The sequence below is a fragment of the Athene noctua genome, chromosome 2 (assembly GCF_965140245.1).
Source record: "Athene noctua chromosome 2, bAthNoc1.hap1.1, whole genome shotgun sequence".
NCBI lineage: Eukaryota > Metazoa > Chordata > Aves > Strigiformes > Strigidae > Athene > Athene noctua.
In genome coordinates, this window is record NC_134038.1 from 126,120,399 (window position 1) to 126,140,905 (window position 20,507).

The 20,507-nt window shown below is 35.6% G+C and overlaps 1 protein-coding gene across 3 annotated transcripts in view; it reads left to right on the forward strand.

Moving 5' to 3' along the window:
- MINDY3 (MINDY lysine 48 deubiquitinase 3) overlaps positions 1-20,507 on the forward strand; it is a 60,697-nt gene that overhangs the window by 16,829 nt on the left and 23,361 nt on the right. For all 3 annotated transcript variants that reach the window (XR_012633214.1, XM_074900204.1, XM_074900205.1), the window contains exons 6-10: positions 1,076-1,190; positions 1,613-1,686; positions 2,139-2,218; positions 8,027-8,097; positions 9,279-9,359. Coding sequence is in view for 2 of the 3 variants with exons in the window: in XM_074900204.1 (XP_074756305.1) it covers positions 1,076-1,190; positions 1,613-1,686; positions 2,139-2,218; positions 8,027-8,097; positions 9,279-9,359 (421 nt within the window). In the remaining variant the exon portion in view is untranslated. The remainder of the gene's footprint in view (positions 1-1,075; positions 1,191-1,612; positions 1,687-2,138; positions 2,219-8,026; positions 8,098-9,278; positions 9,360-20,507) is intronic.

Below are 20,507 nucleotides of genomic sequence, written 5' to 3' on the forward strand. Positions count from 1 at the left end.
ACCTACTTTACTTTGTCTTTCTGACTGGCAATGAATGCTCTGGCATATGCTTTTAGAGCAAGCTGAGTGATGGATATCAGAACTGACTTTGCCTTGCATACTTCATATGCTATATATACTCTGATAACGAAAGGTAGTTTAAAAATCTCAAGTGTTAGCCAGAGTAAACCTATCCATGGATATATTTTTGCAGATTTTTGTTTCTTTTTTTAAACAAGACTTAAAGTGTGCAAGAAATCTAAAACAAAGTAATATACTGAAGTTTGTGTAAGATAAGCAGAGGGTGTGATCTAGTTTGAACTACTCAGTTAAAACTGATGTTTGTGTTCTGAGAAGCAGTATTTAGCTCTAAATATCCCAAGAAATAGAAAGTTTATTACTTCACTGGAATCTTGATGGATCTCTTCTTTTCTTTCTATGTTACTTTTTTTCTTTTTAAATATATGATCAGCTGGTGTTACCTTATCATCCAGGCAGCAGCCCTATTATACAACCACATAGTGTCCCAAATGTTAATGTACCACTCGTGGTTTTAAACATTTTGCTTTTCCCAAAGCTAGATTCTAATAAAATCAAATTCTCATGGGAAATGTAGTAATTACTTCAAAAGCCTGAAAGATAGTCTTACCTGGTTAAGTAGGAGGCTTTTTCCTCTTCTGTTTATGGACTGAATGTCTTTCAGAACACTATGTAACGCGACTGTTATTTTGGTGACATACAGTCTATTTGCAGCTTCAGTAACAGTGTTTTGTAGAATTACTCGTTCTAGCCACTCAGCTCTTTCTCAAGTGTATGTAAATTTATGGTTAGTGTTTGCATATAAAAACGATGTTCATTTTTGCACATTGCTCCAGAATTTATCATCTTCTGATGGGTAAATACTAATGACTGTATGGCAGTGACAGTAACTCCATAACAGCTGCTGTGTCATTCTGTATATAATGTCAGAGGTACTCTGCTGTTACTCGGATGTTTTCATGTTGCGTATTAGTAGTTCTTGTTTGTGCTTTGAGATGCTATTCTAACGCTTCACCTAAATACATTCTCCTTTTCTGTTGGGTTTTTTTGTCTTTAGCAAACGAGCATTCAAAAGCTTCCCTGAACTGAAGGATGCAGTTTGGAATCAATATTCAGTGTGGACAAACAGATTTGGAGTATTGCTCTTTCTGTATTCTGTAATACTGACAAAGGTTTGTGGGTTGTTTGATATTCTTTGTGTGTTTTGTTTCTTTGATAAGAGCAAGTTTGATCATGTGACTTCCTGTAAAAGCTGAACACCAAACTGATAAACTACATTAAATACAGATAAATGGATGGAATGGTATCTTCATTTTGCAGGACATTTCCAGCATAAAAACTTGAAAAGCTGAGTCTGGTTTTTGGGGGGTTCTGAGGTGATTTTATTTTTTCCATTGATCTGGGAGAACTGCAGAGTTTTGAAACATCCTTCATTGTATATCCCTGACATCTCTCACCAAGAGAAAAAAGTGTGTTTAGTTATCAATTCATACAAGAACATCAGCCTCCTAATGTTTTACTGTTGCATTCTGTTGTTTTAGGTGTTGCAATTAATTCCTTAAGAGAGCAAAAAATATTTGTATTTTTTCTACAGGGTATTGAAAACATAAAAAATGAAATTGAAGATTCAACTGAGCCATTGATAGATCCTGTGTATGGTCATGGAAGGTAGGCTGCAAAATATGCTTGCTACCACTTAAAACAGATCAGTGGGCTACTTTTTTATGTTTCTCTAACTGATCATTCTTTTAGGAAATTATTGATATTACAACAAAGATTCATGTATAACTTTGTAATAGTTAGAGACAACATAGCGTGTCTTTTTCACTGCCTTACTCCATGTAGTGCATCAGTTCTGAGGAAATGCTTCTGTTATTGCTGAATTTGCAGAGGAATAATTCTCAAATTCAGGGTTACGTTTTTATACCAAGTTGTTGGTTGAAAGACTAGAGATCGTATTAGTGTTACTGAATTACAAATACATGTTAAGGAATACAGTTAGAGAATGTCTGCTTAGCTGTCCAGATAATACAATAATTTTTTCATTTGTTAGAGATAACTACTTTTTCAGAAATAAATTGTATGTCCCTTTTAATAGGCAATTTCTTTCTGTTATATAGCCAAAGTTTGATTAACCTCCTGTTGACGGGGCATGCTGTTTCTAATGTGTGGGATGGAGACAGAGAATGTTCAGGAATGAGTAAGTTGGTTCTAGTTTATGTTTGTTCATAATTTTTACATACTATGAGATGTTGACCTACAGATTTGGAATATGCTCTATTTCTGTTCTGATAGCCTCCTTGTTTGCTGTCTTTTGATTTAAGGAGACTTTAACTGGAAATAAAACATACTTGCACTAAATCTTTAATGTTATTATGTTATTAATACAGGATTGTGAGCTACAGGTTGAAATTGTGAGATACCTGATGACTTGGATGATGGGAGTGCAGTGTGCAAGTTGGGAAGGGTAATACACTGCAGACAGGGCCACTGTTCAGAGCTGCCGCATCAGACTATCAAATGGACTGACAGGAACCTCATGAAATTCACCAGAATCCTGCATCTGGGGTGGAATAAGCCCATGCGATAGCGCAGGGCAGCACTGGCTGGCTAGGAAGCAGATTGGTAGAAAAGGACCTGATGTCCTTGTGGGCAGCGAGTTGCTCATGAGTCGTCAGTGTGCCCTTCTGGCAAAGGCGGCGAGCTGCATCTTGGGAGGATAGCCTCCTCCTAAGTGAGAGAAGTGATGGCTCTTCCCTCTATCTGTGTGAGACGACATCTCTAGTGCTGTGTCCAGTTTTGGGCTCCCCGGTACAAGAAAGACATTGACATAGTAGAGCGAGTCCAGTGGAGGGCCACAAAGATGACTAGGGGGCTTTTGTGGGTTTTGCATTTAATTGTACAAACAGAGAAGATGATCTGAAAGAAGGAACACTATGAATTCTGAAGGTGTTCACCTCTTCTCTCCCAGTGCTACAAAGTCCATCTCAGGTTCATCAGTGTGTTTTTTACAAGGATTTTCCATCTTTTAAGTCATCACTGGAAATACTGACTTGAACTGAAGTTCAAGACAGATCCATGCAAGACCTGAATCAAAACGCCCTGGTTTGACAATGAACAAGTAGTATAATCTCCCTTGAGACTTTTTAGACTTTCATTTGATTATGATTCCATACAGGCTGTATTCAGCATCAGACTTGTCATAATGTCATTTGGATATTGTATCTAACTCTTTTCACCACTATTTGGTAGACAATTTATCAGGGCATTTAGATTGGATTCTTGCAGTCTATTACTGATGAGCCTACAGTGGCTGCTTTTCGGTTTTTTTGTCCTTCTTAGTGCATGCAAATTGTTTACTAATTTGTTTCAAGACCCTTTGGAGGTTAAAATCATATTTTCTTCTAGTTTTTCCTCTAGCTTTTCTGTTTGTGTTTGTTTGGTTTTTTTGTTAGGGTAAGTGCCCTGTTTTCCCTTTCCTAGTCTTATGGCACCTTGTTTATCTTTGATGTGTAAGATAATCATTAACAGTTCAGAGACTTATTTTGTCTAGCTACTTCAGTTGTATACAATGAATTTTATGACAATCTACAAGCTTGAACACATCTCTTATTTACATTTTACATCTGGCATCATTATCTTGTTGTTAATCTTCTTGTATACAGGACATCATTTACCTTTTTGTGAATTAAAGCAAAGATGGCTTTGAATATCTGCATTTTCTTTGTATCATTTCATTTTGTGTTTTATCAGTCAATTCCTACCCTGATTCATGCTGCATGTATAGAACATTGTTGTAATTTATCCCCCTCCTTTCTTACTGAAATTTCTTGTTATTATCCTTCCTAGTTTTATCCATATGTTCTCTTCAGTATTTTTAATTTTCTCTTTTGATGTTTTTAGATTATGATTTATCAATCTGAGTTGTTAGAATGTAATCTATCAATCTGAATTGTTCTTATAACTTTCCTTTACATTGGGATAATTTGCTATTCTGCAGTTTAGAATATCTTTTTTTTAAATCTAGAAGTTCATTCCCACATTTGTCTTTCAGATTATCTTTCTGGTAGACCTTATTCGTTAGTTATCCAAGTTTGAATTTTTTTATTTTCTGAGAACACTGAACTTTCTTTGTACACAGTAATATTTCACATTTAGATTCTTAGTCAATTCTGCACTAAAAATACAGAACCAGAGCCCCCGTAGAAACATCTGTCTCTGGGGGGAGAGGAGGAGCAGAAAATAATCTTTAGTACATTTGAAGTATGTGGTGTTATGTATCCTGTTAATTTTTCACCAGTCAAGTAATTGGACTTTACTATTGGGAATCCTCCATTTTCTTCAAGTCCTTGAGACAATTAAAGTCAGAACTAGCTTATTTGCTGTCATAAATCTATAATCAATATCTACTATATGATTTGTGTAGTCTATCAAAAAGGACAAAGAGCAGCTTGTGATACCCAAAACTTCTGAGGCAAGACTGAGTTTTGGATAAATTGTCACATTTCCTCTGTCTATCAGTCCTTCAATTATTTCTCATATATTTTGGCTCTTGTTGTAGCCTTCAACTTCCATTCTGCCTATGAGTTTCTCATGTAGAAGGGTTGCAGGTGTTAGAATATCAAGAACTAAACATGTTTGCTGACTGTTTTCTGAAGTTGGTTTTATGTACATTTTTCTCATTTGGTTATTGGTCACTTGCTTTACATTCCTCTGGTCAAGCAATTACAAGTTGGGAGGTTTGACATTAGTATTGTGGAGAGTTGACTGCCAGTGCTGATTGATTCCCCCCCCCCCCCCCCCCCCCCCCCCATGTAAACATAATGGAAAAAAAAATCAGGTACTTCTGTGCTTAGGTGTAATCAGTAAGTGAACTTCTGAAACTGAGGGGCAGGGTAGGAATCCCTGGGCATGGAGGAAAGGTGGTGCTAAGGACCTGCAGAAAGCAATGGATGTTATGTGGTTTGTAGCATATTTGCAGAGGCAGCAATGAAGCAACAGTGAGAAGATTCAGCCACAATGCAGGAACGGGAAGAATGCTAGATAAGGGATGCTATTATCATAAGTAAACACATTTGCTAAATTGAATTTTCAAAATGGCACTTGCCTTGCATTTTTATTCAGAAGTTATGTAAAGCCATTTTGCCTCTTGCTCAACTGTTTAGATAAGAAATGTTTAATTAATTAATAAATCTTGAAAATTATTTTAAAAGCGTTTTAAAGGTAACTGTCAGTGATTCTATCAGTGACAAAGAACGTACGGAGTTACAAACCTGAGGAATTACCAGGTAGTTTACAGATTATACTCAAAACTCTGACTCCTACAGTACTGCATATTTTCCAAATAGAGTAGGAGCTATTAACTGGAATTGTTCTTGGGCATCACTGGTACAAATGCCAGTGAAATGATCCCTCTTTGACTATCTACATATTCCCTTTAAACTTTTCTTCTGACTCTAATCTCTTCTCTTTCCACGCCACAGTTATCCACAGTAGGAAGATATGGGGAGGTAGATTTTTTCCTCCTTTTTTTTAAAGACTGTAATTCTTACGTGAAGTGTAGCGATTTGATATGAATGCAGATAATGCTGTAATTGCTTTTTCTTAGTGCCAAGAATTTGTGCTATTTCATGTTGTCGCTAGGTGGCGGTATTCTGATACGGTCGGTGACAGTATCGTTATATTTTAAAACCATCATTAGTTTGGGCCTTACTTCTTTTTTAAAGGCTCCAGTTTTCTCCCTTTTTAGAAATTTGAGTACATTGCAAAAGTGCTTTTCAAAAAAGGAGGAACTAACTTTCTGACAAGAGGCATACATATTCATTTTCCTAGCTGATCTTCGGTGTTATCAGATCTCTTCCAGGGGTGCGTTTTCTTTCTGTGGGGTGAGGATATTCACAGGGATGAATATCATCCCAACTCATCTCCCTTTGTTTCCTCGTAAGTGGTCTAAGAGTGATTTTTTTGCTTTTGTGTCCTCCTCTGTTGACTAATTCTAAAGGAGGCATGTGTAGGCCAGTGACTACAGACTAAAGTTAACCTAATAGCTTTCAGATACACCATCTATATAGCTTTCTAGCTATTCAGGGTATTCGCACTCTGCGACTACTGTTGTAGCCAGGATTCCAGCTCTCTCTAGTTATCAATCAAAGTTTTCATCTATTTATCTGTCTGGGGAACAAAATACTTAATAATCTGGTTTGTTTTTTTTTTTTTTCTGAATAATTTTCTGAACAGTGAATATTATTTATATGTGACTTTTCTGTTCTGTTCCAAACATCAGCTCCTATTTATGTTTTTTGTTATTTATGTTTTTATCCTGTTTAGCAGACTGAACTTTACATTGATATTTGTTAATGATTTTTAAGAAATATATGTGATGAGTTTAAAATTATTTCTTTAATGTACTATTGCTTACTTCTGCCATTCATTTCCCTTCATTGCACATATGTGCTATTTCTGAACAAGCTACTTTGAGGAATCCTTCACTTCTTTTTTTATTCAACTAGCTCTTTTGCCCTCAGCTCAAAGAAAGGATGAATTGTCTCAGCATATGGCAACTTCCAGCAACAGAGCTATGTCAGTGAGATAATAGGGTTCTGCAAAGTGTTATCTATGCACCCCTGAATGTTTTAATTCCAATCAAGTTTGAAGTTAATCCTTGAAAGCACAGTTTCAGATCAAAGAATTCTGCACAGCAAAGAAAGCCTTTTAATATGTATAGCTGACAACTTGAAGGAAGGAGTTGTAATTCCAGGCCAAGAAGGTAGTGAACAAGCTAGTGTTTGTAACTTTTGGGGGGTTTGTTTTTTGAAGTTAGGGGGTTTTTTTTGCTTAAGAGTAGAGGAAAAAGTTAAACCATTACTATAATAACTGTTCTGTACTGTTGCAAAATTCAGCAAGGTAAACTTGAAGTTGGTGAAGGAAGCATGGCATACCATGACTAGTGCTGTGACTTATGATAAAGTGTAGAGTTGATTTCTGGAAGTCCAGAAATCTTTTTTCATTTAGAACCATTTTCTTCACTTGCTGTGGTCCTGAGGCTCTTGCCCATGGATAAAGATCTCATCGTTTTAGGCTGATGTTGATAAATGTTAAAAAGTATAGTTGAGAGTGTTTTGGAGGGAACTTTCAAATATGAAAGTCAATGTTCTCTGAAAAAACGAAATACAGACCTTGTTAAATTGATCATGGTGTATGTTCCTACGTGTATTTGCAGGACCAGGTATGTGCTGCTCTTTGTTTAGGGAATGTTTGGGGACCTAGCAGAGCTTCTCCAAGTAGACACTACTTGCACTGTTGAGATGATGTATTTGTAACCCAGAGCTTCTTCAGATCCTTACAACTAGTTTCGAAGCTTCAATTTTGAAGTACTTTCCCATTTTCTATTAAGAGAACCTCAAATAAGGCTCTGTAAGTGCTCTTCCAGTTGGTAGTACATAAATATTTCAGCTATTCCTGACAGCTGTGTGTGTTTGAGAGCTGTATGATACATTAAGTGGAAGTCAGTACAGAAAATCTAATTGAGGGAATGCTTTTGTTCCTACTAACAAAACTATTATTTGCAAAATTATGCTTTATTATTCAGAATGTGAAATGATAAAGATAAATATGGCCAGGAACTCTTAAAAAAAAAGGGGGGGGGGGGATACATAAATACATACATGCTTACATACTTTTTATTCCTTTCAAGATAGCTATTTTTCATAAATTCTTCTGAGAATTATTTTGGTGTAAGTTACAGGTTCTTCATCTCCTACCAAATTCAACAACTTCTGAAAAGAGGCTATCAACAGTAAACTTTTAAAACCATCCTATTGGCTTTCCTTATTTTGTAGAGAGGGAAAGTATTACTGGTTTTTGACTATACTTCGATGATTTGCCATTGTTGCTAAAACTGCATGACTTTTAAAATTGTTACTTGACCAATTCTGAAAGTAAGAAAAATGGCTTAAGAGAGGCTGTGCAGATTTTTCTGGAATAAATTTTATGTTTTTCATTTGAACAGAACTTCTTGGTATACATAAACAGGCAACAGTAGGCTTTTTGACATTGATGGAATCTCTGAGATATTGTAAGGTAAGCTGTTTTCTACATCATTTAAAATTTTTCTTTTGTTAAGATGTGGGCTTTGGTAGTATTATTAAAAGCTTTTCTGTGTACAGTTGGTGATATTAAAGAACTTTCAAAGTATGTTCAAATTAAAACAGAATAATGCCATGTTAAAACAGATATATGATAAAACTTTTAAGTGCATCTTATTGATAAATCTTGTTTGATGCTATTTAATTTAGAACTTTATTGCACCAATTTAATTTAGCTAGTTAGAAGTTTGTTTTTACTAAAATAACGCTTAATGCAAGTTATGTAGATGGTTATAAAACTGAAATCCCAAAGTGGCTTGCTGATGTGAAGGTTTCCGTTTTATTGTTCTCATTTTATACTATCACTGTCTTCCATTTAAAATAAGTAGCCATAAGTAAAAATCATAAAATTACTATTAAGTAAATGTATTCTGAATATAATATATTCAAGATCTAAAAGTTCCTCTATGTATTTATCTGTGAACATCTGAAAGTAACTGAAGTGCAACCTAGTCACTATTGTTTCTTCCCATTGTGACACGGAATTTCTTCATTTAAAGTTTATTTGAGAACTTTTGTACTTTACAAATGCTACTTTTGAAACAACATTAATACTCTTAATTTCAGAAGGCTTTTTGGTTGTTCTTTGCTTTCTTTTCGATCTCCATCGAATTCCTTTAATTCAGATCAGGGTTAAAGGGGGGTTATGTAATTTGCAGAACATTGGTGTATTGACTGTAACTAACTGTCCCTTCATTTATTAAATAAATGTCAATTCTGAATTGGCTTATCCAAAATCAGCTAATAAGTCAAGTGGACTTCGATCTGATTAGCATCTGATTATAGTATTGTTAAACATAAGAGTACTTACTTGTCTGCAGTGTGTTTGAAGCATGTCTCCAAAGTTGAAGTAAGGGATATTGTTGATACCACAATCTCACTGAGGTCTTATTTCAGTTAATTATCATAAGATATGTTGTTTTCCAAGTCAAACAGAAATGATCAAAATTAGAATCTAAATATTTCACACTGTTTTGTCATTTTATGGAACATTTTATATTAGTTTTCAGAGCAGCTGGGACTCCACTAACTGAATTGTTGTTGACTTGATCATTGATTGACGAGGTGAGTTTTCTGGGTTTGTTTTGTGTTTCTGATTTTGTTATACCTTTTTAGGTTGGCTCCTATTTGAAATCTCCTAAATTTCCCATTTGGATTCTTGGCAGTGAAACACACCTCACAGTCTTTTTTGCCAAGGTATGTTAGATGTGATTTGGGGTAATCTCAGGCAGATAAACACCACATAAATTCAAAATTCAGATCTTGCTACAGTGTGAATTTCATGTGACTTTAATGTAAAAATGTAGTCACCAAACGTTTTAATTAAGTCATCCCTTGAAGGCATAATTACTCATGTGGTTTAATGATATGTCGTAAATCTTAGTGAAGTCTTTTGGTTCTAGCTTAATTTATTGGGCTGGGGGAAGGGTATGCTTTAGAACACCATAACTAGGATAAGTACTGTCTTGAATTTCTATAGTGAGAGATATAAAAAAGGAAATAGTTATGTGTAGGTGCCTGTTAGTTTAATCTCCCTGACAGTACCTTCACAATTTTTAATTTATAACCATAGTTTCTTCTTCTAGCTTAAAAATAGCTATCAGGACTGTTATGCTAATTCCGTGTATTTATTCTATCAGATATGTAGTGTAATCTGTGGACCATCTAAAATGCTTTTGAGATGAGTTCTCATTTTAAAATATTAGACCAGATTTACTGAGGAGACAATTTCTGATTCTTTAGCTGAAGATAGTAAGTTGTTTTCCTTATATATTTTTTTTATTTTTATAGAACACTTGTTTCTGCTTAGAAATATTTATTGAAACTTTAAATGGTAATTAGTAGTATATTTATTAGTGCTTATTAGGAGTGAACTTTCCTGTACTTAATATCTTACAAAGGAATTAATTTTTTAGGTATGAATCTTGAAAACAATTACTAGAACATATAACAAAGTTAAAGCCATAATTTTTTGAGCTGTTGAATTTCTGTAAGGAAAACTTTGGCCTAATCTTTAAAAAGAGGACACCAAACCTAAGATTTTTCTTACAAAAAAAGTACAAACAAACCTCCACTATACACTGAGTTTATATATCAATATTTCTTTACCTTTAAACTTAAATTTAAAAATCCTTTAATTAGTCTTTGTTGTGCAGTGAATATTTTTTTGCAGATTCTGATGTAAATGCTTTATTAGAACTTCCCTGAATCTCTTGTGTAAGATAAATGCTCTTTCTTCCGTACTCCGTGGTAATAGAAAAACCCTTATCCTCCTTTGAATGTTTATTTTCTGCCTTACTCTCTCACCAAACAGTCTTTCCTAGTAAAGTTTTTTTTAATTTCAATTTTTTATCTTTATCCACAGTTTTTATGAACTATACCACTGAAGTCAGTACCTTGTCATATAGGTCTGTGGCAAATAGGCGTAATCACTCTGGTATACAAGTCAAGTATACCTGTACGGAGCATTAGTGCACCTTCTAATATTTTTGTGTCTACAGTGACTGTTTCCAGTTAGAAATTAATTTCTAATGCTCTTTATTTCAGGATGTTGAGGACTGTTTGCAGGGTTTAAAGTAACTGGGCATCAACACCTGGCACCTCTGATACAGCTTGGTGGTTCTTTCTTCACTGAACTCCACTTAGGCTGTGGAAAGCTTCAGTTTGTGATTAGTGTCTTCAGAACTAAAAAGCAGGAAAATGAAGCAACATGAGCTTGGCAAAGAATTTCCTAGAAATTTTTTTGATGAAAAGAAGCAGGAGCTGAAGTTGTGTAAGAGTTCTGAGAGTCCTTGAATTTGCATGTCTGACCTCTCCCTTTCTAAAGTTAAGGTTGGTGAGCATTTCAGGTGGAGCAGAGATGTCAGCTACAGTGGAAATATGAATCGTATCAGCACATTATTTTATCAATTGAAGCTTCATGCCAAAAACTACAGGAAGAAACTTGAATTCATTGCCAGTGGTTAGTTAGCAAGTTGTTCGAGTAGTGTGTGTAGTTGTCTAGATGGTGCTTGATACTGGGGATGTAACTTCTAGCTTGATGGTGAGTTTGATTACAAGAGAAAGAAATCTTCAGAATGGAAAATGGAGCCAAAAGCAGTGCAGATTAGATTTGGGAAAAAAAAAAAAAAAAACAAAACACCAAATACAGCTTTAATTCTTTCAAGCTGCATATGATTTACAGAGCCTAAACCCTTATGCTTACATAGAAGAACATTGGGCAATTATTAAGCAAAATAGTAGTTGCCTTTATCATTTACTGAGTAATTTGGCCTAGAAACCTAAAAAAAGCAGTCTTCCAAGGCTACTGTCACTATGGTCAAGTAGCATGGGGAGATTAGGGATCAGAACATAATCTTCATTGCTATCTCGGGGACCTTTCTTGAGCATGGAGGTTCAGATTCGGCATACCACCCTACTCAAAGTTGGCTGCTGTTCTGAATGAGTGACTACAGTACTAAAGATTTTTACATTCGATGTGGAGTACAGCAATAAGCATTGTTCTCTTAACTGTGTAATGAACAGTCATCCACCTAGCCTTTCTATCTCAGAACATTCTGAATTAAACACTATAGACATCTATTGCTTCTGCCAGAATATATTTGCATTACTCTAAATGCAGACCATTCTGCTGTAGCTGTGACTTGCGGAGAAATGTTTTTCGGTCATACTTTCTAAACTACATACATTTGTCAATAGCTGCCATTCCAAAACTTTCTACATTTTCAGTGGATTTTAATGAATGAGCAAAATGCAGCCCAGTATCTTTGGTCTGAAGATCACAGTTTATAGCTTAAAGTGAAATTTAAAAAATGAACTCAAGCGTGTAATTGGCCTTAAGTTCTCTTGTAACTGCTGCTGCATGAAATAGCCTTAAACAGTGACAGCTCAGTCAACTCCTAGTTTTAATGAAAGTCTCCCCATTACTAAAATAATACAAATTTTATTGTATCTGGTCTCCATGTCCACATCTTGATTGTCAAAATTCATTTGGTATGTACAGAAATGTTATTAGCCTCATTTTACTATAAGTAATTGGAGTTAGAAAGAAATAAATTAAGAACTAATTTTTTCCTTAGAACAGCAATTTTGATTGAGACACATTTTATTGAAAAGAACAGCAGTAGTTTTTCTTTCTGGGACTTAGCTGACCTTTTGCCAACCAAATAATTACTTGCAGTTAGATATTTTGGAGGCAATGATGCAGACACAACAAGTTGAAATGCAGTGGATAATCTATACAAAATATCGAAACATGAGAATACTCATTACAGTGTTTTTATCCACTATCACCTGCTTTAGTGGAAGTGTTCTTTTTAGATTGACAGAAAATAGAACCTGGAAACATCCGAAATGAAGCTTCTAAGGTAGACTGTATTGAGGAAAAATACTACAGCTTGTTCTGCAGATGAGTGTGTAATAAAGTTGGAAAGGACATGTGAACATTAATTAGTTCTTCAGGACTCTTGATACTTACGTGTATCATAATAGAACTGAGAAAATTTGTGTGAATAGTTGGGATGGGGGACAGAAAGTTGCTTAATGTTCAGTAATCCAAATTTACTGAAAAAATAAGGGTGGCTATTACTCCTAGAGGTCATGGACTCTGCATTTGCAACAAGGCAGATTTTACCTAAAAAGTGGGTATGTAGGTTCTTCATAGGCAACTAAATCCAAACAGCCTCCGCCTCTCCCTGCCCTCCCTTCCTTTTCACTGAATAAGAAAACTTCCAAATGGCCTTTGGCCAACAAAAACAAACAAGGAAGCTTTCATCTGACACACTAAGTATCCCTGCATGCTTTGTCAGGCAAATAGACCTTATTGTAAATGTCCTCTAAAAATCAACTTTAAAGTTACAGTCTGTCTTTTTTTTTTACTGTAGCAAAGAGAGTGAGAAGGTGAGGCAGCTCTAAATTACTTAAGGGATGAAGTTGTGATGCTCTGCATCAAATGCTGTGTGGTCAGTTCTTGTTTATTTTTATGATGCTTGTAACACAGGAAGTTATGACAAGCTGAGACTATTCAGAACTTTTAGGAATGTCAGTGTGGTCAGACACTATAAAATAACAACAGGTTAAAATTTTACTTGAAATATAACAAAATGTTTCAATGCAAACAATAGAAGGAACAGTAGTAGGTTAGTAACTGTGTTGTAAATACTATCTGCTGACCTGCAAACTATTACATGGTCTGCAAGTTTTTCAGACTCATTGAAAGTGAAAAGACAGCATGGAATGAGTGTCTGGTGACATCAGATGATTGAAACTGTCCATGGGGACACTTCAGAGCTGTATAAGTTTTTCAGAAATTTCGTTAGTCTATTCCCAGGTCTTGAAGCACAACAGAATCGGCTATCCATTTTCAGTTACAGCATTGTAGCATTTCTAGACTTGAAGAATCAGATAAGCAGAGGAAACTCCTGGCTGAGACATCTGAATAAATTACAAATTACTGCTTTTCAGGGAAAGTGTGCCTGTTCTGCTGTGTTGGGACTGTACTTATGGTTTTGGATTACATTTTTTTATTTTACAAACTTTGATCACCGTAACCTGTTCTACATATTCTCAGAGCCTTTCTTCAGCATCCTTGATAGTATCGTCTCTCAGAAGAAAGAACATTCACTTCTCTTCCTTAACAATCTTTTTCATCAAAGTTCAACAGAGGGACACCTGAGCAATCACTGACACTGCTATAGGAGATCCTGAAATGGGTCAGTGGTGTTTACCAGAACTGGGCTAAGGGGGACTGTTACTGGGTACAGCATTTTATCTCAGAACACCAACAGAGAATATCAGTGGCCATGAAGGAAAATAAGATGCATGTGTAAAAATTCAGCTATTACTAGTATGTGTGAACAACTCTGGTCTCTGCAGAAGTAACTCATGTATATCCAAATAAATTTAACTTAGGAACTCTTCCACTTTGGGAAGGTAGCAAAAAATATCTACACCCTTCCTTTTGTTAATTGCCCCCATGACTGGTGAATGCAAATTTTTAAAAAGTCTTTCTTCATCAGAGAAGAAATCAAAATCAGATTTTGAAGAATTCCACTTCAGGAAATGGTCACAGAGGATGTGGTTTCAGAATATTTAGTTTCCATGAGTAAGTGGAATCGGTTCTGGTTGGGACAGTCTGGATATCTAATACAAATGATATAGATGTGTGAGGCAACTGCAGAAATAACTTCTGGGCTAAAGCAGGTTTAAATTTTCGCGTGTTGATTAAGAACAGGGGAACAAATGCTGCTCTGCTTTTCACAATAGCTCTGACCTGACTAAATCAGCAGTGAATCTTCAAATATTTCTATTGGCTATTAATTTAAGAGTTCTTTTCTGCAGGAAGAGATTCCCTTTTAGAATGAATGTTAGAGCAGAGTGTTTCCTGTGAGATCTGTGGGCCCCCAGAGAGAATTGAAGTCACTCTACCAATTGCTTAAAGCTTCATAGTGTAAATGCTATTGCTAAATGATTTTAAATTGTTCTGAATAATGCAGTAGTTCATAAGGGTTGCTTTGTTTTCTAGCAGAAGGGCCAACTTTGAGGTCTCATAGTTGGCAGGGGGACCTCAAAATAAAATACTTCTGTAAGGTATGTACCCTATTCTAGCTTTGTGAGATCACAGAGCATAACTGCAAAACCTTATTCTGCCCTTCATGGGTCTACTCCAATTGCAGATGAATTTGTTCCTACTACAGATATGTGTTTCTGTCTATGAACAGGCACTTCTGGACAGTTTCTTTGTTTATTGTTTGGGAGAATTTCTATGGGAAAACCTATACTTTTTTCATTCCTGTAAGTGATTTTCACACCAGCATTTATTCAAGTAACTTCTAGATTTTTGTCTAGACTTCTCATTCTTGTAAAAGAGACTTTATATGTGATGCAATGGTGTATGGTCATTTTTTATTTTTTTTTTAATGAAACAGGTTCATTACATCAATTTACCCAAAGTCACAGTGGTTTTATTTTCTCTAAAGATAACAAATCTGGAGCACTGTCATTTATGAAGTCTCTTATTTCTCTTTCTCATTTTTTTCATTAGAAATGTAGCTTTGGCTTTAAGTGGAGGTAGGTCTCAGGAGAAACTTTAGCCATCATACATTTTCTGGCTTTAGTCAGGAGAAACATTTCAGTTTCCTATTGTTTTCCTGTTTCCCACATTGTTGGAGTGAGCAGCCGACTGATAGCTGCAAGGAAAAATCAGATATCGCTCTCCTCTTAGTTTTTGATGGTCTGTACTTCAGCTGTACTAGAAGAATTTTTAAATAGTGGAGAAATCAAAGCTCCTCAGAGTGGCTATACCAGCTTTCTTCAGGAGGTGTTCTTGTTCATGTCTTGAACAAGGTTTGGGAAGGAAGAAAAGGTTGTGAAGAAGCCAAGTATTCCCTTGCCAATCTAAGACATAAAGAATTAATTCTAGTTTTGCCAGCTCCCTAACATCCTTTCAGGCCTACACAGTGTCTTGGAGAACTTTGGACTTCCAAGAAGAGCAGAGATATGCAGAAGATATCAGAAGGGTTGAGTGGGAACACTGAGGTTTTGTCCTGGTTTTGACTAGGATAGAATTAACTTTCCTTGGGCTGGGAGGGAGCACAGCTGGAGGGCTGAGCCCAGATTGGTCATGGGAGTATTCCATATCATGGGATTTTATGCTCAGTATATAAAGGAGGCGGGTGCTCTTCTGCTTCCACTTCTGATTGGTGCAGCGGGATTTTTCTGCTGTCACTGGGTGGTGAGCAACTGCATTGTGTATTACCTGTTTGGACTTCCTATTGTTACTGTTGTTTTGTAACTATCATTAAACTGTAGGGCTTTTTTTATTCAACCCATGAATTCTCTCTTTATTTGTCCTCCCTTGTTTCACTAGGGAAGGGGGAAAAACATCTGCATGGTGATTGGCTACTGGCTGAATTCAAACTGTGACAGGTGTACATGTCTGTGGTAGGCAGGTGTGGCCAGTCTCCAGAGCTAGAAGGTTAGGGCTTATTGATCAGTGTGCCATAAGAGATCCAGTAATAGAGCTTACAGAGGCTAAATCATATTCTAATGTGGTAGACTGGAAACACTGTGATTATGATGTACATTATTACAACCTAAATCAAAGAGAGTCAACAGACTGTACCAAAGTTTTCAGGATTTTAGTGGGCCTGACGTGAATTTTCTGGTTTTAGAGCTCTTGATACAGGATCACCTCTATCTTCTAGAGTCAGGTAGGACTCTAGTTACTCAGGATTTGGGGGTCTTTCAGGTATTACTAGAAAGATGAGGTGTGATAAAAGTCCCTGCCACACAGTTGTATAGAGGCCTTGAAGTGGCGATTGAGCTATACAGATTATTTTCTTTTTTAGCCTAGTACAGTAAGTAAAAATGTTGAGGTAGGAAGAGAAACCTATAACCATGGAATCTCAGATCACATGGTTGACTTTTATCGGGACTGGATGTTGAGGAAATTGCATGAGAAAGGTATTGAAGAGCATTCTGGTGGTCTTCCAATTCCTGAGGTTGGATGGTAAAGAAGTTGGTATCTTTGAAAACTAGAGATATGACTCTTTGAGCAGTGGTAGGCATTTCTTCAATTTGTGGCAAAAACTGTGAAGTGAGAATGTCTAGGAATTAGGTCAAGGTCCTGTAAGGCTTGCATTGCTCTTGTCAGAAGTGCTGTGCATCCCATAATAATGAATAGTAATTATGAGGACTTACTGCTCAGATCATAAAGAGATAACTCAGTCATGAGGTTTTGCATTATTTGGTTTTAGAGCTGAGAAATAGAAATTGTAATGTAGAGGTTATTAAACTGAGAAATTTAAGACTCAATGTTAATCTAAGCAATTATTTGGGTTTTACTATTCTAAAAGAATTTTATTTGCTGTATTTACCCCAGTTCTCTGACTGATTTTAGCTATTTAGTCATATCTATATGGTCTCTAAAGTTTTAGAAAATTTTTAACATTCATCCCATTATATACAGCTTTCAAAATGATCATTTAAGGACATTGTTCATGGTTGGCTGATACAAACCATGAAATGTAATTGTATATTCCCCTAAGCAAATAAGCAAATCACTTCCTTTTGGGAAAAGACTTCTCATCCATCTGTTTTCTTTCAAAGGGGGAGGTTCCCTTTTTACACATGAAGTAGTTGAGAATAGGGCTGCCTAGATGATACCACTTTTCATGTGTTTGTTTGAGTTGTTCCAATTTTTGTGTCACTGAGTTTTCTCCTGAAATGTTACACATTTTGATACTGGTTTGTGCTGAAGTAGATCAGAGAGTGACTTTGTACTGACTCCTTGCACACTGTTTCCAAGCCTAGATGAAAACTTTTAAAATGAGGCGTGGAGATTAGTTCTGACAAGTCCAATAGGAACTTTTGATCCAGCAAAATTTAGATCTAGGAATTCAAAATAAAACAGTACCACTTATTGCATAAAATGCCCTTTGCAATGAAGGAAGTAGGGATGGAAGAAGAAAGGAAAGCAAGCCAGCACAATGAAGAGCACCTTTTCTAGATCCAGAAATGAAGGAATTTGCCATGAACTGCTAAGCTCTCAGTTTAATACACTATACAAGCACTTCTCAACTGGAAGACTTACAAAGGAAATATGTTTAAGTAATGACCACGAGTATAACATTAACCATTTTTAGAAAAGTTGTATTCTTTAATCATTTGAAGTCTATTTTAAATACAATTAGGAAGAAGAGGATTCTAGTAGTCATCTATTTATTCAGTTTTCCAACTTCCTAGTTCATGTCAAAGCCTATGCTCTGTTTACTTTCCATTTGCTGAGTTTGCATTTCAGTTGGTTAAGAAACAAACTTTTGCCTGATTTTTAAAGATTAGCAGTAGGTTATGGGAACATATTTGAGACTAATATGCACTCATCTCCATAAAACAATATTTTTACTGTAACTTAAATGATACATTGTTTCTGAAAGTTACTTAGCTATACCTTTAGTGGAAGAGATAGTGGAGATGAGTGTGTAAAGCACCTGTTGTGAAGAATGCAGAAAGCAGTGTAGAAATGGTGGGTCATTTACTGTCCATGTGTAGGCAGAGCAGTCCTGAGGAGTACTTTTCCTTTCCCTCATATTAGAATGAATGACTTCCACATGTAAATCAGAATTGGGGACTGGAAGTTAATGGATTGGGTCCTGCCCCATAGGAGCACTTACTAGTATCTAGGAAGAATTACAGCCTCCTGTTTGAGGAAGGAGGCTACGAGCAACATCTAGTTTGTATGTATGTATGTATGTTAGCCTATCAAATGAGAGGCTGGTTTTTAAAGAAACAGTTTTTTTCTTTCTTTTTGGTAGTATATGCAGAGTGACTTGCAAATAGTAAATGCCTCAAAGACATTGCTAACTGCAGTTTTATAATTTATAAGTCACTTTATCAAGTAGATTCTGAAAATCAACATACTGCATAGAAACAAAGGCTGAGAACATCATTGTATCATTCTGTATCCCTTTTAGGTGTGAAATCAATGTTGGTTCCAGCTATATTTGATACAATAGCGAAGACATTGGGCCTGAGCCATCACATGACGGGTAGATATTCTGTTTTTCAAATTTGGAGGAATAGGCATCCTGACTCAGTGTTAAAATCTGATTAATAAATTGATAGAGTTTTGAATAGTACTGCAGATTTAAAATATAAATCTAATTGATATTTACAGAAACATTGCATTAAAAAAATTTGTACCTAATTCCAAATCAAGTGGAAAAACAAAATGCTGATGGCTCTTTCTTCCATCATTTGCTTCTTCCACTAGTCAGGTCCCCTGGCCTTTCCAGGTCCAAGTCCTGATCAATTCTGCCACAATTACTCTGGTTTTAGCTATATTTCAGCTATATTAAACAGAGAAGTATTGTTTATGCTATAGCTCAGATAGTAATGCAATAGGATATAGCCATCCAGTGAGTACTGACCTGAAGTTTTTTTTAAACACACCTGTTTTTAATATAATGTGCTCTTGTATGTTGCATTACTTTTTTTTTTTTTTTTTTTCCTGCTGGTCACAAAGCATATCCACCTCGCTTGATACATTAACATTTACCAATTGCTGTCTTGATTCTGCATTTGTATTTGGCACATGATATGTTTGCAACTATTCCAATCTTGCAACTATTCCAATCTGCTGGTAATGTGCTGAAATTAGGTATTGTTTATATATATGTCTGCATAATTGATTTACAGACTCCTTTCTTCTGTTGGGTCATTGCTACTGAATGTTATGCAGCACAATTTAGAATCCTTCCAGTGTTTGATGGCTTCCAAGTTGTTTATGCGTTAATGGTAAGCTCACAGTAGATCTTGGCCTGAAAAACATAATTCTGCTTCAGAAGACCTTTTCTCATCTGAATGTTTCTATCTTGGCTTTTTAGTGTTCAAGATTAATTTACACTTCAGTTTTATGCATATATTTGGATATTTTTCAAATTTCTCCAAAATAATACTGTCCTTTTTATTTGAGCACTCTTCATAGAGGAGCAGGTATTATTACATCCTAACCAATTTGTAGTTCATTCAGTATTTATGAGCAGATGGAGGAGAGGGGCATAAACTTCTCTTTTGTTCCCTTAAAGACCTAAAGTTTTAGCCCAAAAGTTTTGACTTCAATATATTTAGTGCACTTTCATTTCCTGATGGCTTACAAAGCATTGAATAGTATGCAAACAATTAGAAAGAAAATACTGGCTTTAAAAAAGGGTGTTAATTTTCATGCAGTAGAATACTCCTTTCCAGAAAGTATATAAATGCAATGATACGGTCCAGTGTTCCACTGTATTTATGAAGGAGATAAGGCAGAGTTAAAAGATGCTGTTTTAGTCATAAGATGCAGCCTCAGCACATGGAGGGAGGAAAAAAGCTGAGTTTATTTTCCATTCTTCTTCAACAAGTATATATGCCTGATTGTCAAAGTTTCTAAACCAATGCAGGTCAGTAAATAAACCAGTTTAGGACAGGAAATAGTGTATTCATAATCAGGGTTTCTCTTTATGGAATCATTCCAGAAATTGAATTTTAAGAGAAATTTTATCAAGTTAATTCCACATTTATTTTTTTTTTTAGTCCCAAAATCTAACTTGCTGTCTTCCAAACTACTGAATTTAATATGTTTGTAGTATCACAATGATGAGACATGATAGGTAAATAGAATGAACAACTTCTCCTTGTATTCCATCTATCCTTATGTGAGGTAATAGGTAGAAATCATAAACTGATAGTGCCAGGCTCACGCCATCCATTCTTTGCTCTACAAGCCACCTTCCTTTTTATCTTCTAGTTACAGTCTACTAACTGCAGAAATTATTTACCAGATAATGATATTGGGAATATTATTTT